Genomic DNA, 19,113 nt, shown 5'->3' on the forward strand with positions numbered 1-19,113 from the left:
CACACCTGGCCTGTATTTTTTTTTTTTTTAGTAGAGATGGGGTTTCACTGTATTAGCCAGGATGGTCTCATCTCCTGACCTCGTGATCCGCCCACCTCGGCCTCCCAAAGTGCTATGATTACAGGCATTAGCCACCGCACCTGGCCCCCAGGTGATTTCTATCCTATATTTGTTTCCCATCATTCCTATGCACGCTTTATTTATTTATTTATTTATTTATTATTTATTATTTTTGTTGTTGTTGTTGTTGTTTTGAGACAGAGTCTCACTCTGTGGCCCAGGCTGGAGTGCAGTGGCATGATCTCAGCTCACTGCAAGCTCTGTCTCCTGGGTTCACACCATTCTCCTACTTCAGCCTCCCTAGTAGCTGGGACTACAGGCGACCGCCACCACGCCCAGCTAATTTTTTTGTAAAGTGGAGACGGGGTTTCACCGTGTTAGCCAGGATGATCTCGATCTCCTGACCTCGTGATCTGCCCGCCTTGGCTTCCCAAAGTGCTGGGATTACAGGTGTGAGCCACCGCGCCCGGCCTTTTTTTTTTTTTTTTGAGACTGAGTCTTGCTCTGTCACTCAGGCTGGAGTGGAATGGCGTGATCTCGACTCACTGCAACCTCTGCCTTCCAGGTTCAAGCGATTCCCCTGCCTCAGCCTCCCGAGTAGCTGGGATTACAGACGCATGCCACCATGCCCAGCTAATTTTTCTATATTTTTAGTAGAGACGGGGTTTCACCATGTTGGCCAGGCTAGTCTTGAATTCCTGACCTCAGGTGATCTGCCCACTTCGGCCTCCCAAAGTGCTGGGATTACAGGCGAGAGCCACTGCAGCCAGCCCATGCTTTTTATTTTTAATTATTACATTTAAAAAATTATTTATGTAAAAATAGAGATAGGGTCTCATATTGACCAGGCTGGTCTTGAACTCCTGGACTCAAGCAACCTGCCCACCTTGGCCTCCCCAGGTGCTGGGATTACAGGAGTGACCCACCACACCCAGCCAGTTCATATGTTTGTATACATAAACATGTGGATTATTTATTTATTTATTTATTTGAGACAAGGTCTCATTCTGTCTCTCAGGCTGGAGTGCAGTAGCACAATCATGGCTCACTGCTGCCTCGCCCTCCCGGGGTCAAGCAATCCTCCCACCTCAGCCTCTCGAATAGTTGAGACCACAGGTACACGTCTCCATATCTGGCTAATTTTTGTATTTTTTGTAGAGATGGGGTTTCGCCATGTTGCCCAGGCTGGTCTGTAACTCCTGGGCTCAAACAATTCACCCACCTCGGCCTCCCAAAGTGCTGGGATTACAGGCATGAGCCACCATGCCATGCCAATTTTATAAATTATATACTTTGGGCCGGGTGCAGTGGCTCACGCCTGTAATCTCAGCACTTTGGGAGGCCGAGGTGGGCGGATCACGAGGTCAGGAGATCGAGACCACGGTGAAACCCCCTCTCTACTAAAAATACAAAAACTTAGCTGGGTGGGGTGGCGGGCACCTGTAGTCCCAGCTACTCAGGAGGCTGAGGCAGGAGAATGGTGTGAACCCGGGAGGCGGAGCTTGCAGTGAGCCAAGATCATGCCACTGCACTCCAGCCTGGGCCACAGAGCAAGATTCCATCTCAAAAAATACATATATATATACTTTGTACTTTTTTTTTTTGAGATAGAGTTTCCCTCTTGTTGCCTAGACTGGAGTGTAATGGCATGATCTCGACTCACTGCAACCTCTGCCTCCTGGGTTGAAGCAATTCTCCTGCCTCAGCCTCCTGAGTAGCTGGGATTATAGGTGCCTGTCACCACACCTGGCTAATTTTTCCATTTTTAGTAGAGATGGGGTTTCACCATGTTGGCCAGGCTGGTCTTGAACTCCTGACCTCATGATCTGCCCGCCTCAGCCTCCCAAAGTGCTGGGGCTACAGACATGAGCCACAGCACCCAGTCTGACTCAACATCTTTTTTTTTTTTGAGATGGATTCTCACTCCGTCACCCAGGCTGGAGTACAGTGGCACAATCTTAGCTCACTGCAACCTCTGCCTCCCGGGTTCAAGCGATTCTTCTGCCTCAGGCTCCTGAATAGCTGGGACTACAGGCATGCGCCACCACGCCTGGCTAATTTTTGTATTTTTAATAGAGACGGGGTTTCACCATGTTGGCCAGGCTGGTCTCGAACTGCTAACCTCGTGATCTGCCCACCTTGTCCTCCCAAAGTGCTGGGATTACAGGCATGAGCCACTGAACCTGGTCTTTTTTTTTTTTTTTTTTTTTTGTAGACGGAGTCTCGCTCTGTGGCCAGGCTGGAGTGCAATGGTGCGATCTCTTCCTCCTTGGCCTCCCAAGTAGCTGGGACTACAGGCACCACTACGCCCAGCTAATTTTTGTATTTTTAGTAGAAACGGGGTTTCACCATGTTGGCCAGGCTGGTCTTGATCTCTTGACCTCGTGATCCGCCCGCCTCAGCCTCCCAAAGTGCTGGAATTACAGGCGTGAGCTACTGCTCCCGGCCAACTCAACATCTTTACTGTTTTGTTTTGTTTTGTTTTGTTTTTGAGATGGGGGTCTCATTCTGTCACCCATGCTGGAGTACAGTGGTGCAATCTCCATTTACTGCAGTCTCCACTTCCCGGGCTCAAGTGATTCTCCCTCCTCAGCCTCCCAAGTAGCTGGGACTGCAGGCGTGTGCCACCACACCCAGTTAATTTTTTGTATATTTGGTAGAGACAGAGTTTCACCATGTTGCCTAGGCTGGTCTCAAACTCCTAAGCTCAAACATTCTGCCCACTTCAACCTCCCAAAGTGCTGGGATTACAGACGTGAGTGACCACACCTGGCCAACATTTCTAAGATTTACCTCTGTGGATTTTAATATCTGTAGCCCATTAATAGTAATGCCAGTAATTTCATTGTGTGACTATAGCCCAATTTTCTTATTGTCCTGTTGGTCAACACTTGGGTTGCTTACAGTTTTTCCTCTGTATAGATGCTACAATGAATATTCATTCCTTCATTCATTCATTTATTGAGATGGGGTCTCATTCTGTCACCCAGGCTGGAGTGCAGTGATGTGATTACAGCTCACTTCAGCCTCAATCTCCTCAGGCTCAGGCGATCCTCCCACTTCAGTCCCCCAAATAGCTGGAACTACAGGTATATGCCACCACACCCAGCTAATTTTCGTATTTTTTGTAGAGACCAGGTTCGCCATTTTGCCCAGACTGGTCTGGAACTCCTGGGCTCAAGCGATTTGCCCACCTTGGCCTCCCAAACTGCTGGGATTACAGTTGTGAACCACCAAGCCCAGGCCAATGAAACTTGTAATACCTGTGAGTTCGCATGAGAGGGGCTCTCCAGGGTGACTACACTGGGGTAGACATTCTGGATATTAGGGCTTGTGCCATTGACACTAGCAGGGTCTTGGGTGTTTTACTGGCACATTTTTAGAGGCTGATTGTTAATTTCTTTTGGTTATTAAAGGGGGTGAACTGTTCAAGTCCCTCTTTTACAAATAAGAGAAAATTCAGTCAATAATTTGTCAAAGGGTAGCTCAGAATGGAAACATAATGTCAAATCTTTGCATGTTCCTTCTTCTGTTCTTCTGTTATGCCCTATTCCTTTACTTGGCCCTTGTAACATTTCACCTGTCATGATTAGCATTCCCGGTCACCACAAACTCCTAAGAGATAAAATTGTTAGAGCCTATTCTGAAGCAGTGATTTTATCCTAAAAGCCACCAACCTTTTTAACATTTCTTCTGACTCCATGGAATGCTTTCTAAATTTATATGCCTGGCAGTATGGATGCACAGGTTTTTAAATGCAGGATTTGCCTGCATTTAAAATGTTCTTTGAATATTTCATTGGCTGCGAATCCATTAGACTCTACCATGGAGCCCTGTGTGTTTCTCTATATAAGGGCTCTTTCAGGCCGTTAATGCCAAGGGTCAGGTTATTCTCATAGAGAAGAACTAGGGCAGCAAGGACAAAGAGGCAACAGGTCATGTGCTGCCTCAACAAACAGCAGCAGCATTATGCAGTCACAACCTTCCCTTGTCACTAAGCAACAAAAAATTGACCTCCAGAGATTCTCTTTCCTGAAGACATCCTCCAAAAGACAAGAGGAAAGTTTGCCTTTTCTGCTCCCTTCTTGGAAAGATGCAAAGTGCTTTAGTAGGCTCCTGGGTAAGAGTGCACTTTATGTTAATCCTGGCCCCTGGCCCTCTGGTTGTACCCGAAATCTGACTGAGTCATGACGGTGAAGTGAAAAGGTTTTCATCTGGCATCCAACCTGGAATAGGACCCTGAGCTACCCACTTCCTCTCCACCATCTTGAGGTCACCCCTGGAGGCTGCCTAGTCTTCCTAACACTTTGCCCCCTTCCGTGCATCATGGTCTCCTGCAAGCCAGTGGAAAATCCTAGTCCTCTAGCCACCCCGTTTATTCCAAGTTAATTGTTTGAGCCTCCCAAGCTTTTGGAGTTTGGCTGCTGTCTAGTCTGGGAACATTTGAGGGCAAAGATTGTGTTTTTGTCCATCTGTATTTCCCATGCTCAGCCCCATGCCTGGAAGACAATAAAGGTCTGATAAATACTGTTGAGCTAACCGGAATAGAGAGTGAGGGGTTCCTGACAGAGAAGGATAGACAGACAAAGTGATCCACGTCTTCAGTGGGATGGAAAGATACGAGGCTTTCTAGTCCTGTTAAATAGCCCATTGCGATGGCCAGAGGGCAGGCTTAGGATGGGTTCTTCTGCTCAGTGTTATAATTGTGGAGGGCCAGACACACCCATCGTCTCCAGGGAGAACTCAGGACAAAGAGGTTGGGCCATAGGAGTTCCCAGACATGATCATCCACAGAGTGCCCACGTAATGACATCAGCACAGTACAGCCCCTTTCTTGGACCTCTGAGAGTTGCTTATTTCTGTCTCTTGACAGTTCCTCTCTGAAATTCTCTCCAGGCTGGGCGCGGTGGCTCACGCCTGTAATCCCAGCACTTTGGGAGACCAAGGTGGGCAGATCACGAGGTCAGGAGTTCGAGACCAGCCTGGCCAACATGGTGAAACCCTGTCTCTACTAAAAATACAAAAATTAGCCGGGTGTGGTGGCGGGTGCCTATAATCCCAGATACTTGGGAGGCTGAAGCAGGAGAATTGACCGAACCCCGGAGGCAGAGGTTGCAGTGAACCAAGATCGCACCACTGCACTCCAGCCTGGTGACAGAGCAAGACTCCGTCTCAAAAAAAAAAAAAAAATCAGCCTGGCATGATAGTGGGTGCCTGTAGTCTCAGGTACTTGGGAGGCTGAGGCAGGAGAATGACTTGAACCCAGGAGGCAGAGGTTGCAGTGATCTGAGGTTGTGCCATTGTACTCCAGCCTGGGTGACAGAGCAAGACTCTGTCTCAAAAAAAAAAATTGTGGGGAGAACAACAAAGGGGATTTCTTCTCAGGCTCTTTAGCGAAGGACCACACCCCTGATCAGTGGCCCTGCCCACAAATCTCTGCTCTGAATTAATGGCACTCCTTCCCTACACATGCATAGCCCAAGTGGGTCATTACAGCTGGGGTCAACTGTCCCAATGATGGATGAAGACACTTCTATACTGGCCCATCTCCAGGAGTGTCCTAACTCCTTAGATTCTTTCTATTCTGTCAGGAACTTCCATGAGGGGCTTCTGGTCTGGCTTTCCTGGAACCCTCCGTTGAGGTCCTGAGGTCTAGGATCCATGGTCGAGATTTGAGTGAGTTTTATCCTCATTCCTGTCTTGTTATAGCACAACAATGGCTTCTATGGGCACTACAGAAGCCAATTCAAGAGTGAAAGTGCTAGAGAATACCGCCTTGCAGCCAAGCCCCAGCCTCCAGCAGTGTTCCTGCAGCGATGTCAGGTACAAGGCAGTCCTGAAGGCAGCGGGGGTGACTAGACCAGTCCAAGAGCATCATCCCAGCCCTTCCATGGATGTACTGACACCTATCACTGGGACAGGCTTTACCTTTCTTCTCTGAGATGTCAGATCTTTCCCCTACAGACAGGGTGGAAAAGAGTGAGTGCCAAACTGAACCGTATTGCTCACTGCCCCTTCTAGATGGACAAAGGGTAAGGGCCTAGCTGGGGTGGGTAGCTACAAGCAGAGAGCCTGTAGAACCCAGGAAGTAAGCCTTGAGGTTTGCTGACAACTACCTTCACATTCAGATTCCTTAATGCTAAGAAAGCCCATGGTCCATCCCACAGCCAGCTTCACAGTCCAGGTCCTTAGAAATTAGTAGAAGGCCTTCTCTGGTCAGGGAAGTAGTACAGGAGGCAGCTGGGTACTGGCCTACACATTTGGCCAGGGAATACTGGAAAGGAGTGATGGCTGAGGTAGCCTGGAGTGGCTATAACAGGCTTCTGGAGAATGGGAAAGGGATACAGGGCCATAGGCCCTTTACTACTTACAGGCCTGGAGACAAGGAAGGGACACTGTGTATCATAAATCAGGGTCACAGCTGGGAAAGGTGGCTCACGCCTGTAATCCTAGCACTTTGGGAGGCCGGGGCAGGTGGATCACTTGAGGTCAGGAGCTCGAAACCAGTCTGGCCAACATGGTGAAAGCCCATCTCTACTAAAAATACAAAAAAAAAAAAAAAATAGGCCAGGTGCAGTGGCTCACACCTGTAATCCCAGAATTTTCGGAGGCTGAGGCAGGAGGATCACCTGAGGTCGGTAGTTCAAGATCAGCCTGACCAACATGGAGAAACCCCATCTCTACTAAAAATACGAAATTAGCTGGGCTTGGTGGCGCATGCCTCTAATCCCAGCTACTCGGGAGGCTAAGGCAGGAGAATGGCTTGAACCCAGGAGGTGGAGGTTGCAGTGAGACAAGATCAGATAGCACCATTGCATTCCAGCCTGGACAACAAGAGCAAAACTCCGTCTCAAAAAAAAAAAAAAAAAATTAACCAGGCATGGTGATGCACACCTATAATCCCAGCTACTCAGGAGGCTGAGGTAGGGAGAATCGCTTGAACCCGGGAGGCAGAAGTTGCAGCGAGCCAAGATGGCACCACCACACTCCAGCCTGGGTGACAGAGTGAGACTCGGTCTCAAAAAATGAAATAACATAAAAAATAAATAAATAAATAGGAGTCGCAACAGTAACAAGCATACTCAAAACAGCAGAACTCAGAAGGGTATGTTTACAAAGGATTGCTTGTGACAGCCTCAGATAAAGGCATTCCCACAGGCTGGTAACAACCAAGTGGTTAGTACTACTGAGCCCAAAGGGAGACAAGGGGGAGACATGGCTTCTAGAATCGAGAAGGAGATAAAGGTATGAAAAGGATCACCCTGACAGGAGCAGTGATCCTAGGTACAGAGACATAGCCAGGTGGGAGGTGGCCTAGGAGGGAGCCAAGAGAAGAAACACCTCCTCTCTCTTTTCCTCCATCTCCTCCCAGGGCTCCCTGGTGCCAGAACAAAAGGATCCTAGTATGGAGTGCAGTCAGGTCAGCCTCCAGAGCAACAACTGGGTAGAAGGTGGCCCAGAGGGACCTGAAGGGGTGCCTGAAACAGGTACCACCCACTGCACCTTCTTGCTTCTCAGCCTTTTGCCAGGTCCTACTTGATCTGCTATCTGGATTTTCTATGAATTGCTTTCCCAGGCTGAGACCAGGGTCCTGGAGGCTGCTATTTTATGGAAACTCAACTTCCTTAGCTTATACACTTGCAAGGGCTGCCTGCTACAGCCTACCAAGCCAGGCCCAGATGCAGCTCCAGACTGCCCATCCAGGGCCACCTCCCTTTTGAGAGTGATGGGATCTGTGAAGTACAGAAAGAGAAGCAACCCAGAGATTTCCTGCTGTATGTTTGTCATCGCCCTCAGTGGCAGCTCTCCTCCCAAAGACTGGAACATCCTATTAATCTGTTAAACTCATTCCTCAGAAACAGACATGTAAGGGACATGTTTTGGCTGCTGATCAATGTAAGGACTTGCTACATAAAAAATTTACTAGCATTAGCCATCAGCAGTCCCAAGTAGCATAATCTGTGTCTTGGATTCAGGTTATATAAATGTCAAATTTCATGGTTCTTTCTAGGTCTAAAGCTGTTTTAATTAATAGGACTGCTCAGAGAAGTTGCACGTTTTCTTTTTGCACTGGCTGAGAGGTACCAGGTTTCAGCTGGCAGATTCTAGCTATTGTTTAAAGCCTTTCCAAGATATAGCATCCACTCTCCTTTTGGTTTGTAAAATTTTTGTCCATGACATACAGATGCAAGAAAATTATGTTTTCTTTTTTTTTTCATATTTTTCTAAAGCAGATTAATCTATGTCTAGCCGTCAACTGCCTGATTCTTGGGAAATATAATTCTGGTCCTCTTAGTTCCTCAGATTGGACAGGAGTCCTGTCTGGTTGGGTGCATGTTCTTCACCTGTGGTGTCATGATTGCTGGGCCCCTGCTACCATCCCATCCCTCAGTTTGCCAAGGAGCTTCCTCTCTTAGTGCAGGCTGCCCAGCCTCCACAGGGGCCCTTAGCCCTCCCACATGCAAATACTGCCCCTTCCAAAGAAGCCCACCTCTCCTCCAAGTCCTCTTAAGATGGAATCCCAGTCCTAGCTCTACCTGCTCAGAAACCATGGATTTTACCACCTCGATGGAAAAGGAGCCTTGAATGATTAAGAAACAAAGATGCTAGTGATCATTCTTTGCAGAGCAAGAATACCTAGAATTGCCTGGGTAGAGAGGAAATGACTGTGCTTCTCACCAAGCTCCCACAGTTTTGAGAGAACAAAACTCATTGGGCGTCAATAAATTATCCTGCCACTATAGGAATAGTGAATTTCCAGTCAGAGGTGCCTCCGACCAGAAAGACATGTACATTCTAAGGCTAAGTGCAATTCGGTAGCTGAGGATAGACAACGGAGAAATTTGGGGGTCAATTGAAACTTGCCCCAGACTCCTAGATTTTAATTAAAACTTCCATTGAAATAATTATCAATTCATAAGCAGTTGTAAAAAATAATAGAGATTTCTTTTACACTTTGCCTGGTTACCTTCAATGGTAACATCTTGCAAAGCTATAGTATAATATCACAACAAGGACATTGACATTGATTGATATAATCACTAAAGTTCATTCAAATTTCCCTAGTTTTACTGGTGGGTGCGTGTGTGTGTGTGTGTGTGTGTGTGTGTGTGTGTGTGTGTGTGTGTATTAAGAGCTACGGGCGGGGCGTGGTGGCTATAGGCCAGGCGCAGTGGCTCACACCTGTAATCCCAGCACTTTGGGAGGCCGAGGCAGGCGATCACAAGGTTAGGAGATCGAGACCATCCTGGCTAACACAGTGAAACCCTGTCTCTACTATAGGCCAGGCGCAGTGGCTCACACCTGTAATCCCAGCACTTTGGGAGGCCGAGGCAGGCGATCACAAGGTCAGGAGATGGAGAACATCCTGGCTAACACGGTGAAACCCCATCTCTACTAAAAATACAAAAAATTAGCCGAGCATGGTGGCGGGCGCCTGTAGTCCCAGCTACTTGGGAGGCTGAGGCAGGAGAATGGTGTGAACCCGGGAGGCGGAGGTTGCAGTAAGCTGAGATCGCACCACTGCACTCCAGCCTGGGCGACAGAGCGAGACTCTGTCTCAAAAAAAAAAAAAAAAAAATTAGCCAGGTGTGGTGGCGGGTGCCTGTAGCCCCAGCTACTCAGGAGGCTGTAGCAGGAGAATGGCGTGAACCCGGGAGGTGGAGCTTGCAGTGAGCTGAGATCACGACACTGCACTCCAGCCTGGGCAACAGAGCGAGACTCCATCTAAAAAAAAAAAGAAAAAAAAGAGCTATAAAATTTGCCGGGCACCGTGGCTCACACCTGTAATCCCAGCACTTTGGGAGGCCAAGGCGGGTGTATCACCTGAGGTCGGGAGTTCAAGACCAGCCTGACCAACATGGAGAAACCCCATCTCTACTAAAAATATAAAATTAGCCGGGGTGGTGGTGCATGCCTGTAATCCCAGCTACTCAGGAGGTTGAGGCAGGAGAATCGCTTGAACCCAGGAGGCGGAGGTTGCAGTGAGCTGAGATCGAGCCACTGTACTCCAGCCCGGGCAACAGTGCGAGACTCCATCTTGGAAAAAAAAAAAAAAAAAAAAAAGCTTTAAAATTTTATCACCTGTGTAGTTTTGTGTATCTAACACCACAGTTGACTGTGGTGGTAGACCAACATCGCAAGGGATCCCTGGTGCTGCTCTGGTTTTTTTGTTGTTTTTTTGTTTTGTTTTTCGAGTTTCACTCTTGTTGCCCAGGCTGGCGTGCAATGGTGTGATCTTGGCTCACTGAAACCTCTGCCTCCCGGGTTCAAGCAAATCTCCTGACTCAGCCTCCTGAGTAGTTGGGATTACAGGTACCCACCACTGTGTCCGGCTAATTTTTTTGTATTTTTAGTAGAGACGAGGTTTCACCATATTGCCCTGGTTGGTCTCAACCTCCTGATCTTGGGTGATCTGCCTGCCTCGGCTTCCCAAAGTGTCAGGATTACAGGTGTGAGCCACCCTGCCTGGTCTATGTAATTTTTTTTTTTCTTTAAGACAGAGTCTTGCTCTGTGACCTAGGCTGGAGTGCAGTGTCCTGATCTCAGCTCACCGCAACCTCTGCCTCCCAGGTTCAAGTGATTCTCCTGCCTCAGCCTCCTGAGTAGCTGGGATTACAGGCATGCACCACTACACCCGGCTAATTTTGTATTTTTAGAAGAGACGGGGTTTCTCCATGTTGGTCAGGCTGGTCTTGAACTCCCGACCTCAGGTGATCCACCCGCCTAGGCCCCCCAAAGTTACAGGCCTGAGCCACTGTGCCTGGCCCCCACTTCTAAATCAATCAATCTTCCATTTCTAAAATTTTGTCACTTAAAAATGTTATAGGCCGGGCGCAGTAATCCCAGCACTGTAATCCCAGCACTTTGGGAGGCCAAGGTGGGTGGCTCACACCTGTAATCCCAGCACTTTGGGAGGCCAAGGTGGGTGTATTGCTTAAGGCCAGGAGTTCAAGACCAGCCTGGCCAACATAGTGAAACCCCATCTCTACTAAAAATACAAAAAATTTGCTGAGCTTGGTAGCTCACACCTGTAATCACAGCTACTCAGGAGGCTGAGGCAGGAGAATCGCTTGAATCTGGGAGGCAGAGGTTGTGGTGTGCCGAGATCATGCCACTGCACTCCGGCCTAAGTGAGAGAGCAGGACTCCATCTCAAAAAAAAAAAAAATTACATAGGCCAGGTGCGGTGGGTCATGCCTGTAATCCCAACACATTGGGAAGCCAAAGCAGTGGATTGCTCGAGGTCAGGAGTTCAAGACCAACTAGGGCAATATGGTGAAACCCTATCTCTGGTAAAAATACAAAAATTAGCCAGTGTGGTGGCACACGCCTGTAATCCCAGCTACTTGGGAGGCTGGGGCATAAGAAGCTCTTCAACCTGGGAGGTGGAGGTTGCAGCAAGCCAAAATCACACCACTGCACTCTAGCCCGTGCGACACAGTGAGACGGTCTCAAAAAAATAAATTAAATTAAATTAAATTGAAATACTTATATAAAGCTGGGCACAGTGGCGCATGCCTCTAATCCCAGCACTTTGGGAGGCCAAGGCAAGAGGATTGCTTGAGCCCAAGAGTTCAAGATCAGCCTGGGCAACATAATGAGACCTCATCTCTAAAAAAAAGTTAAACAATTAGCCAGGCATGGTGTCATGCACCTGTGGTACCAGCTACTCTGGTGGCTGAGGTAGGAGGATTGCTTGAGCCTGGGAGGTCAAGGCTGAAGTGAGCCATGATTGTGTCACCGCACTCCAGCCTGGCAAAGTGAGACCTTGTCTCAAAAACAGTTATATAAATAGAATAATACAATATGCACCCTTTGGAGACTGGCTATTTTTGCAGCATAATTTCCTAGATATTCATCCAAATTATTGTGTGTATCAATAGTTCACTTATTTTCATTCACTGAGTAGTATTCCTTGGTACCAATGTACCAGTTTGTTTAATCATTCATCTGTTAAAGGATATCTGACCTGATTCCAGTTTTTGGCTCATACAAATAAAGCTGTTAAGAATATTTGTGTATAAATTTTTGGTTGAACATAAGTTTTTGTCTCTCTGGGATAAAAGCCCAGGAATACAATTGCTGGGTCATATGGTAGTTGCATGTTTAGTGTTTTTGTTGTTTTGTGTTGTTTTTGAGACAGAGTCTTGCTCTGTCGGCCAGGCTGGAGTGCAGTGGCACGATCACGGCTTACTGCAACCTCCGCCTCCCGGGCTCAAGCAATCTCATTACAGGTGTGTGCCACCATGCCCGGCTAATTTTTGTATTTTTAGTAGAGACAGGGTTTCACCATGTTGGCCAGGCTGGTCTTGAACTCCTGACCTCAGGTTGTCCACCCACCTCGGCCTACCAAAGTGCTGGGATTACAGGGATGAGCCACCACGCCTGGCTGCATGTTTAGTTTTTAAAAGAAACTGCCAAACTGTTTTCGAGAGTGGCTTTACCACTTTATATTCCCATCAGCAATGCATGAATGATCTGGTTTTTCTGCATTCTCACCAATACCTGGTGTTGTCTCTATTTTCAATTGGAGCCATTCTGATAGATATGTAGTGACATCTTATTGTGGTTTTAATTTGCATTTCCCTGAGGTTTAATGATGAATATCTTTTTGAGAGGTGACAGCGTGTTGGCAACCCTCACAGCCCTCGCTCGCTCTCCGCACCTCCTCTGCCTGGGCTCCCACTTCGGTGGCATTTGAGGAGCCCTTCAGCCCGCCGCTGCACTGTGGGAGCCCCTTCCTGGGCTGGCGGAGGCCGGAGACAGCTCCCTCAGCTTGCGGGGAGGTGTGGAGGGAGAGGCGCAGGCGGGAACTGGGGCTGCGCGCGGTGCTTGCGGACCAGCGCGAGTTCCGGGTGGGCGTGGGCTCGGCGGGCCTAGCACTCGTAGTGTTCGGCCCGCCCCGCGCAGTGAGTACCTGGGCCAGCAGCTGCTGTGCTGAATTTCTCGCCCGGCCTTAGCTGCCTTCCCGCGGGGCAGGGCTCGGGACCTGCAGCCCGCCATGCCTGAGGCTCTCCCGGCTCCCCACGCACTCCGCGGGCTCCTGTGCAGCCCGAGCCTCCCCAACGAGCGCCGCCCCCTGCTCCACGGTGCTCGGTCCCATCCACCACCCAAAGGCTGAGGAGTGCGGGCGCACAGCGCGGGACTGGCAGGCAGCTCCACCTGCAGTCCCGGTGCGGGATCCACTGGGTGAAGCCAGCTGGGCTCCTGAGTCTGGTGGGGACTTGGAGAACCTTTATGTCTAGCTAAGGGATTGTAAATACACCAATGGGCACTCTGTATCTAGCTCAAGGTTTGTAAACACACCAATCAGCACCCTGTGTCTAGCTCAGGGTTTGTGAATGCACCAATGGACACTCTGTATCTAGCTACTCTGGTGGGGACTTGGAGAACCTTTGTGTCCACACTGTATCTAGCTAATCTGGTGGGGACATGGAGAACCTTTGTGTCTAGCTCAGGGATTGTAAACGCACCAATCAGTGCCCTGTCAAAACAGACCACTCGGCTCTACCAATCAGCAGGATGTGGGTGGGGCCAGATAAGAGAATAAAAGCAGGCTGCCCGAGCTAGCAGTGGCAACCCGCTCCAGTCCCCTTGCACGCTGTGGAAGCTTTGTTCTTTCACTCTTTGCAATATATCTTGGTGCTGCTCACTCTTTGGGTCCACACTGCCTTTATGAGCTGTAACACTCACCGGGAAGATCTGCAGCTTCACTCCTGAAGCCAGCGAAACCACGAACCCACCGGGAGGAACGAACAACCCCAAACACGCTGCCTTAAGAGCTGTAACACTCACCACGGAGGTCTGCAGCTTCACTCCTGAGCCAGTGAGACCATGAACCCGCCAGAAAGAAGAAACTCCGAACACATCCGAACATCAGAAAGAACAAACTCCGAACACGCCGCCTTTGAGAACTGTAACACTCACCGCAAGGGTTCACGGCTTCATTCTTGAAATCAGTGAGACCAAGAACCCACCAATTCTGGACACATTTTCATGTGTTATTTGTCATCTGTAAATCATCTTTGGTTAGATGTCTTCATGTTTGCCCATTTTTTAATTAGACTGTGATCTTACTGTTGAGTTGAGAGACTTTCTTATATATTCTAGTCCTCTGTTGGATATATGGTTTATAAATATTTTCTCCCAGTCTGTAGCTTGGTTTGCAGTGGTGCAATCATGGCTCATTGCACCCTTGACCTCTTAAGCTCATGTGATCCTTCCACTTCAGCCTTCCTAGTTGCTGGGACCACAGGTATGCACCACCACGCCTGGCTAATTTGTTATTTTTTGTAGAGGCAGTGTCTGGGAGCCTTGCTACACTGCCCAGGCTGGTCTTGAACTCCTGGGCTCAAGCAATCTTTTCTCCTTGGCCTCTCAAAGTCCTGGGATTACGAGTGTAAGCCACTGCACGGCCTCAGATTGCTTTTTTTTTTTTTTTTTTTTTTGGAGACATAGTCTCTCTGTTGCCAAGGCCGGAATGCAGTGGGGAGATCTTGGCTCACTGCAACCTCCGCCACCCAAGTTCAAGCAATTCTCCTGCCTCAGCCTCCCGAGTAGCTGGGATTATAGGCGCCCACCACCACACCTAGCTAATTTTTGTATTTTCAGTAGAGACAAGGTTTCACCATGTTGGCCAGGATGGTCTCGAATTCCTGGCCTCAAGTGATCTACCCGCCTCTGCCTCCCAAACTGCTAGGATTATAGGCATGAGCCACTGTGCCCAGCCTCAGCTTTCATTTTGAGGAATGAAAGCTTCCCACCTTCTTGGAGTTTTCATTCTGCTTGAAGACTACCATCAGACTGTCTAAGGCAGGCAGTTCTGAAAAGGGAACTTTTTTTTTTTTTGAGACGGAGTCTCAGGATCTCGGCTCACTGCAAGCTCTGCCTCCCGGGTTCATGCCATTCTCCTGCCTCAACCTCCCGAGTAGCTGGGACTACAGGCACCTGCCACCACACCCAGCTAATTTTTGGTATTTTTAGTAGAGATGGGGTTTCACCATGTTAGCCAGGATGGTCTCGATCTCCTGACCTCGTGATCCACCTGCCTCGGCCTCCCAAAGTGCTGGGATTATAGGCGTGAACCACCACACCCAGCCTAAAAAGGGAACTCTTAAACACACATACAATAAGCTCTACTCTGAAGATTCTGGTTCAGGGATGGAGCCAGCCCCTGTATTTTATCTGGGGACCTGCCGTCAGCCATTACCTATACTCCCAAACCAGCCAAGCCTGACCTCACCAGATCTGGCCACTTCAGGTCTACCGCAGGAGAAACTGAGTGGCTGGAGAGGGAATGGCTCTGAGGGCAAAGCCAAGCACAAAGGCAAGAAGGTGGTCTTGGGACAGATTCCTGCTGAAGTCTGGAGGCCTAAAAGATGGGCTTTCTCTGCCTGGGAGTGGAGCAAGGCTCTCTAGCTCCAACTGAGCCAAAGTAAATGCCCTGGGGCCAGGACCTTCTGTCCCTGTTCATTAATTTTTTTTTTTTTCTGTCGCCCAGGCTGGAGTGCAGTGGCGCGATCTCAGCTCACTGCAACCTCTGCCTCCCAGGTTTAAGCAATTCTCCCGCTTCGGCCTCCTGAGTAGCTGGCATTACAGCCAAACACCATCACATCCAGCTAATTTTTTTGTGTGTTTTAGTAGAGACGGGGTTTCATCATGTTGGCCAGGTTGGTCCTGAACTCCTGACCTCAAGTGATCTGTCCGCCTCAGCCTCCCAAAGTGCTGGGATTACAGGCGTGAGCCACCAAGTCCGGCTAATTTTTGTATTTTTAGTAGAAACGGGGTTTCACTATGTTGGCCAGGCTGGTCTCAAACTCCTGACCTCAGGTAATCCACCTGCCTTGGCCTCCCAAAGTGCTGGGATTACAGGTGTGAGCCACCATGCCCAGCCGGTTTATTGATTTAACAGCAACATTTATTGAGCAGTGTCAGGCATTATTCTCAGTGCTGAAGTTATAGATGTGAGCAAGACAGACCGCCTTTGCCCACAAGAAGCTTATGTTTAATGGCGGGGCATGAGATGTTCTAATCAGTGGGGGTAACATCATGTAGAATAATATAGTATGTTAGCAGGTGAAAAATGCAGGGTTAGGGTGATGGAACTATTGGCCTAGTGCTCAAGGAAGGAAAAGAGGGAGGTGTGAGGGAATTATATGGCCAGGAGAAGGAATAGGTGGTGCAAAGCCCTAAGTGGGAGCACCTGGTGTGTCTGAGGAGCAGTGGGGAAATCAGTGTGGCTGGAGGTAACAGAAGGACCAATATCATGTGGGTCCTACAGACCACTATGATGACTTTGGCTATCACAAATAGGAGGAACTGTTGTGAATTTTCAGCAAATGAGATGTGATCTCATTTATGTACTAACAGAATTATCTGGCTGCTAAGCGGACAACAGACTGGAGAGGCAAGTTTGAAAGCAGGCACACCAGGCAGGAAGCTCTTGCAATAATTCAGGCAAGAGAGGAATGTGGCTTGGATCGGGGAAAACAGTGGGCATGCTGAGATGTGGTCTGGTCCTGGGCACATTTTGACCACAGTATCAACAGGATACTTGCACATTCAATGTGGGGTATGAGAGAAGAGAATCAAGGGGACTCAAGGTGTTTGACAGGATCTGGCTGCCATGGTCTGAGCTGGGGGAGGCTGTAGGTGGAGTGTGTCTAGGGATGACCCAAAGCTCAGTCATATGTTTGGAGATGCCCAATTGGGTATTTACATGGAGATGTGGAGTAGACAGTTGTCTACTGAGCCCAGAGTTCAGGAGACAGTTTGAGCTGGAGATAGAAATTCCAGTTTTCAGATGGCATTTAGAGCCAAGAGGCTGGGTATGTTGATGGGGGAGTAAGTGTGGATGCAGGGGAGGAGAGGACTAAAGTCCTGGGCAATCAAGAGTTAAGGCCCAACTTGAAACTTGGCCACTGCTCCCCTGATGGGAGGATGTCCTAGCAGATGCCTCCTTATTGAGGACCCTCTTCAATAAGGGTTCCACGGGCTTCTGCTTCAGGGCAAGTCCCAGGTTGAGATATCCCAGGACTGAAGCATTGCTTTAATTAGTCTCTGCCCTCTGTCTGCTGGCAGTTTAGCAGCTTAGGGGCAGTGGCTCCCGGTGACTTCCCTCCATTAGGAACCCTGAGGCAGTGATCCGGGTAAGGGCGGGTAAATAAGCATCATTTTCCCCATTCACCTTCTTTCTCACTATCTTTGAAGGAGCCGGCGCAGCAACACTTCTTCTCCAAGCACGACAACCGTACTTCCTTTGACAAAGTGAGTGCCAAAGACAGGAAGAATGGCAGGCAGTCCCCCAGCCTAAGCTGAAGTCTGGACAGAGCAGGTGGTAGGGTGCAGGGGATGACACTGAGGGAGGGCTCCTTATGAAGGCAGAGGAGTGGCTATCTTCCCCCACAAACTTTCTCCTCTGGGAAACAGCCTATTCCCCCAAACAGAGACATCTCTATGTTGGTTTCCTCTGCCAACTTGCCAGACAATGTGCAAGTATCCTGTGGGCCACTAACTTTCTGGGTGCTTCACCTTAGAATGAAAGACATCACTGGGGAGGCAGGCCAAGGAGGCCAGGGTACAGGCCAAGACAGCCAGGCATAGGAGAGGTATCACCAAGCAGACTTGGGGTTAGAAGGCCCAAGAAGGTGCTTGGTGCCAGGAATATGGGCCAAGGGCCCGTACCGTTGAGGAGGGTCCCTACTGCCTGCTGCAGGGAATCGGAAGGCGGAAGGACCTGGAGCGGCTGTGGCAGCGGCACACCTTCCTGCGCTGGGCACCCTGTGAGATAGAGTTGCGCCAGGAGGGGCCCCTGGAATCTTCTTACCAGGCTGATTTCCGACCAGGCTCAGGACTCAGTGGCCTCCCCCAGCGCCTCGTCCACTTTGTGCAGGTCCAGCCTTCCCATACCAGGACCACCTACCAGCAGAACTTCTGCTACCCATCCCAGGGTGGCCACTGTGGCAGCTACAAGGTAGGGTCCCAGGCGCCGGTCACTGACATACTGCCTGACCTCCCAGGGATCCCAAGACCCAAGCTGCTGCAGCACTATCTTCATGCTGGGGTCTCTGAGTGTCTAAACGGTCCAGAGCATTAAACAAGGACAGCTGACACAGCACATTGTCTGTGTTTGCAGCCCACAATGGGATGCAGCCCAAGAGGCTGAAAGGTAGTAGTGGGCTGCCAGGTCTTGTGCCTGTCTCCCATGGCACTTGTGCCCATGGTGTGTTTGTGTGCTGGGCGTGAGAGGTGCTGCTCTGGGATCCCTGCCACTAAGTGAGAAAGGGTAAGGCCTGCAGGAGGCTAAGAGTCCAGGAGGATTGCCATAGCCACAGCAGGTGGGTTCCAGGGCCCCAAGTACTACTCTGTTCTTGCAGTAAACCCAGCTGTAGAGAGGAAGATTAGAGGGCAGTCCCCAGCCTAAGTTGAAGTCAGGACAGAGCAGGTGGTAGGGTAGAGGGGGTGACACTGAGGGAGGGTCCTTATGAAGGCAGTGGAGTGACTATCTTCCCCAGAACCTTTCTCCTCTGGGAAACAGCCTATTCCCCCAAACAGAGACATCTCTGTGTTGGTTTCCTCTGCCAGCATGCCAGACAACGTGCAAATATCCTGTGGGCCACTGACTTTCTAGGTGCTTCACCCTAGAATGAAAGGCATCACTGGGGAAGCAGGCCAAGTACTCAGTGTAGCTATGGCAAAAGCAGACCCCAGAGACCAGTACTAGTGGGCAACAAAGGCTGGAAGAAGGAAGAGTTGGCAGCTTTCTCAGGAGGCAGCTGCCTTTGAGGGGTTTGTTGGGTAGCCACACAGTCCTGTCCAAGAGACAGCTGCTCCACAGCTGAGACAGAAAGAGACTTCCCTGGGCCACAGAATCCACTGAACCACCCCTCCCTGTGGGGGTGAGCAGAGACCCTAAGAAGACACTCTAACTTGGATCTGGAGGTCTTCCTAACCCTGTGGTATGCTGTTGTTGTTTTCTGAGCACTTCTCTGGTCATCCTATCCTGCCATCCTTTGGTGACATGTGACAGCCCTTCCTTACTGTCCTAGTGCTC

The 19,113-nt window shown here is 49.5% G+C and overlaps 1 protein-coding gene across 2 annotated transcripts; it reads left to right on the forward strand.

Moving 5' to 3' along the window:
- Window positions 1–3,937: 3,937 nt before the first annotated feature.
- On the forward strand, window positions 3,938–18,589 carry C1H3orf84 (chromosome 1 C3orf84 homolog). 2 transcript variants are annotated; one of them, XM_055277131.2, is made up of 4 exons: window positions 3,938–4,180; window positions 5,770–5,883; window positions 17,271–17,327; window positions 17,752–18,589. In XM_055277131.2, exons 1-4 carry the CDS (start codon window positions 4,154–4,156, stop codon window positions 18,154–18,156), a joined length of 603 nt encoding a protein of 200 aa, XP_055133106.1. In that variant the 5' UTR covers window positions 3,938–4,153; the 3' UTR covers window positions 18,157–18,589. The 2 variants fall into 2 exon arrangements, with proteins under 2 accessions (XP_055133106.1, XP_055133112.1); XM_055277137.2 differs by having other exon boundaries at window positions 3,939–4,180; window positions 17,755–18,589.
- The last annotated feature ends 524 nt before the right edge of the window (window positions 18,590–19,113 follow it).

Source organism: Symphalangus syndactylus, chromosome 1 (assembly GCF_028878055.3).
Source record: "Symphalangus syndactylus isolate Jambi chromosome 1, NHGRI_mSymSyn1-v2.1_pri, whole genome shotgun sequence".
Lineage (NCBI taxonomy): Eukaryota > Metazoa > Chordata > Mammalia > Primates > Hylobatidae > Symphalangus > Symphalangus syndactylus.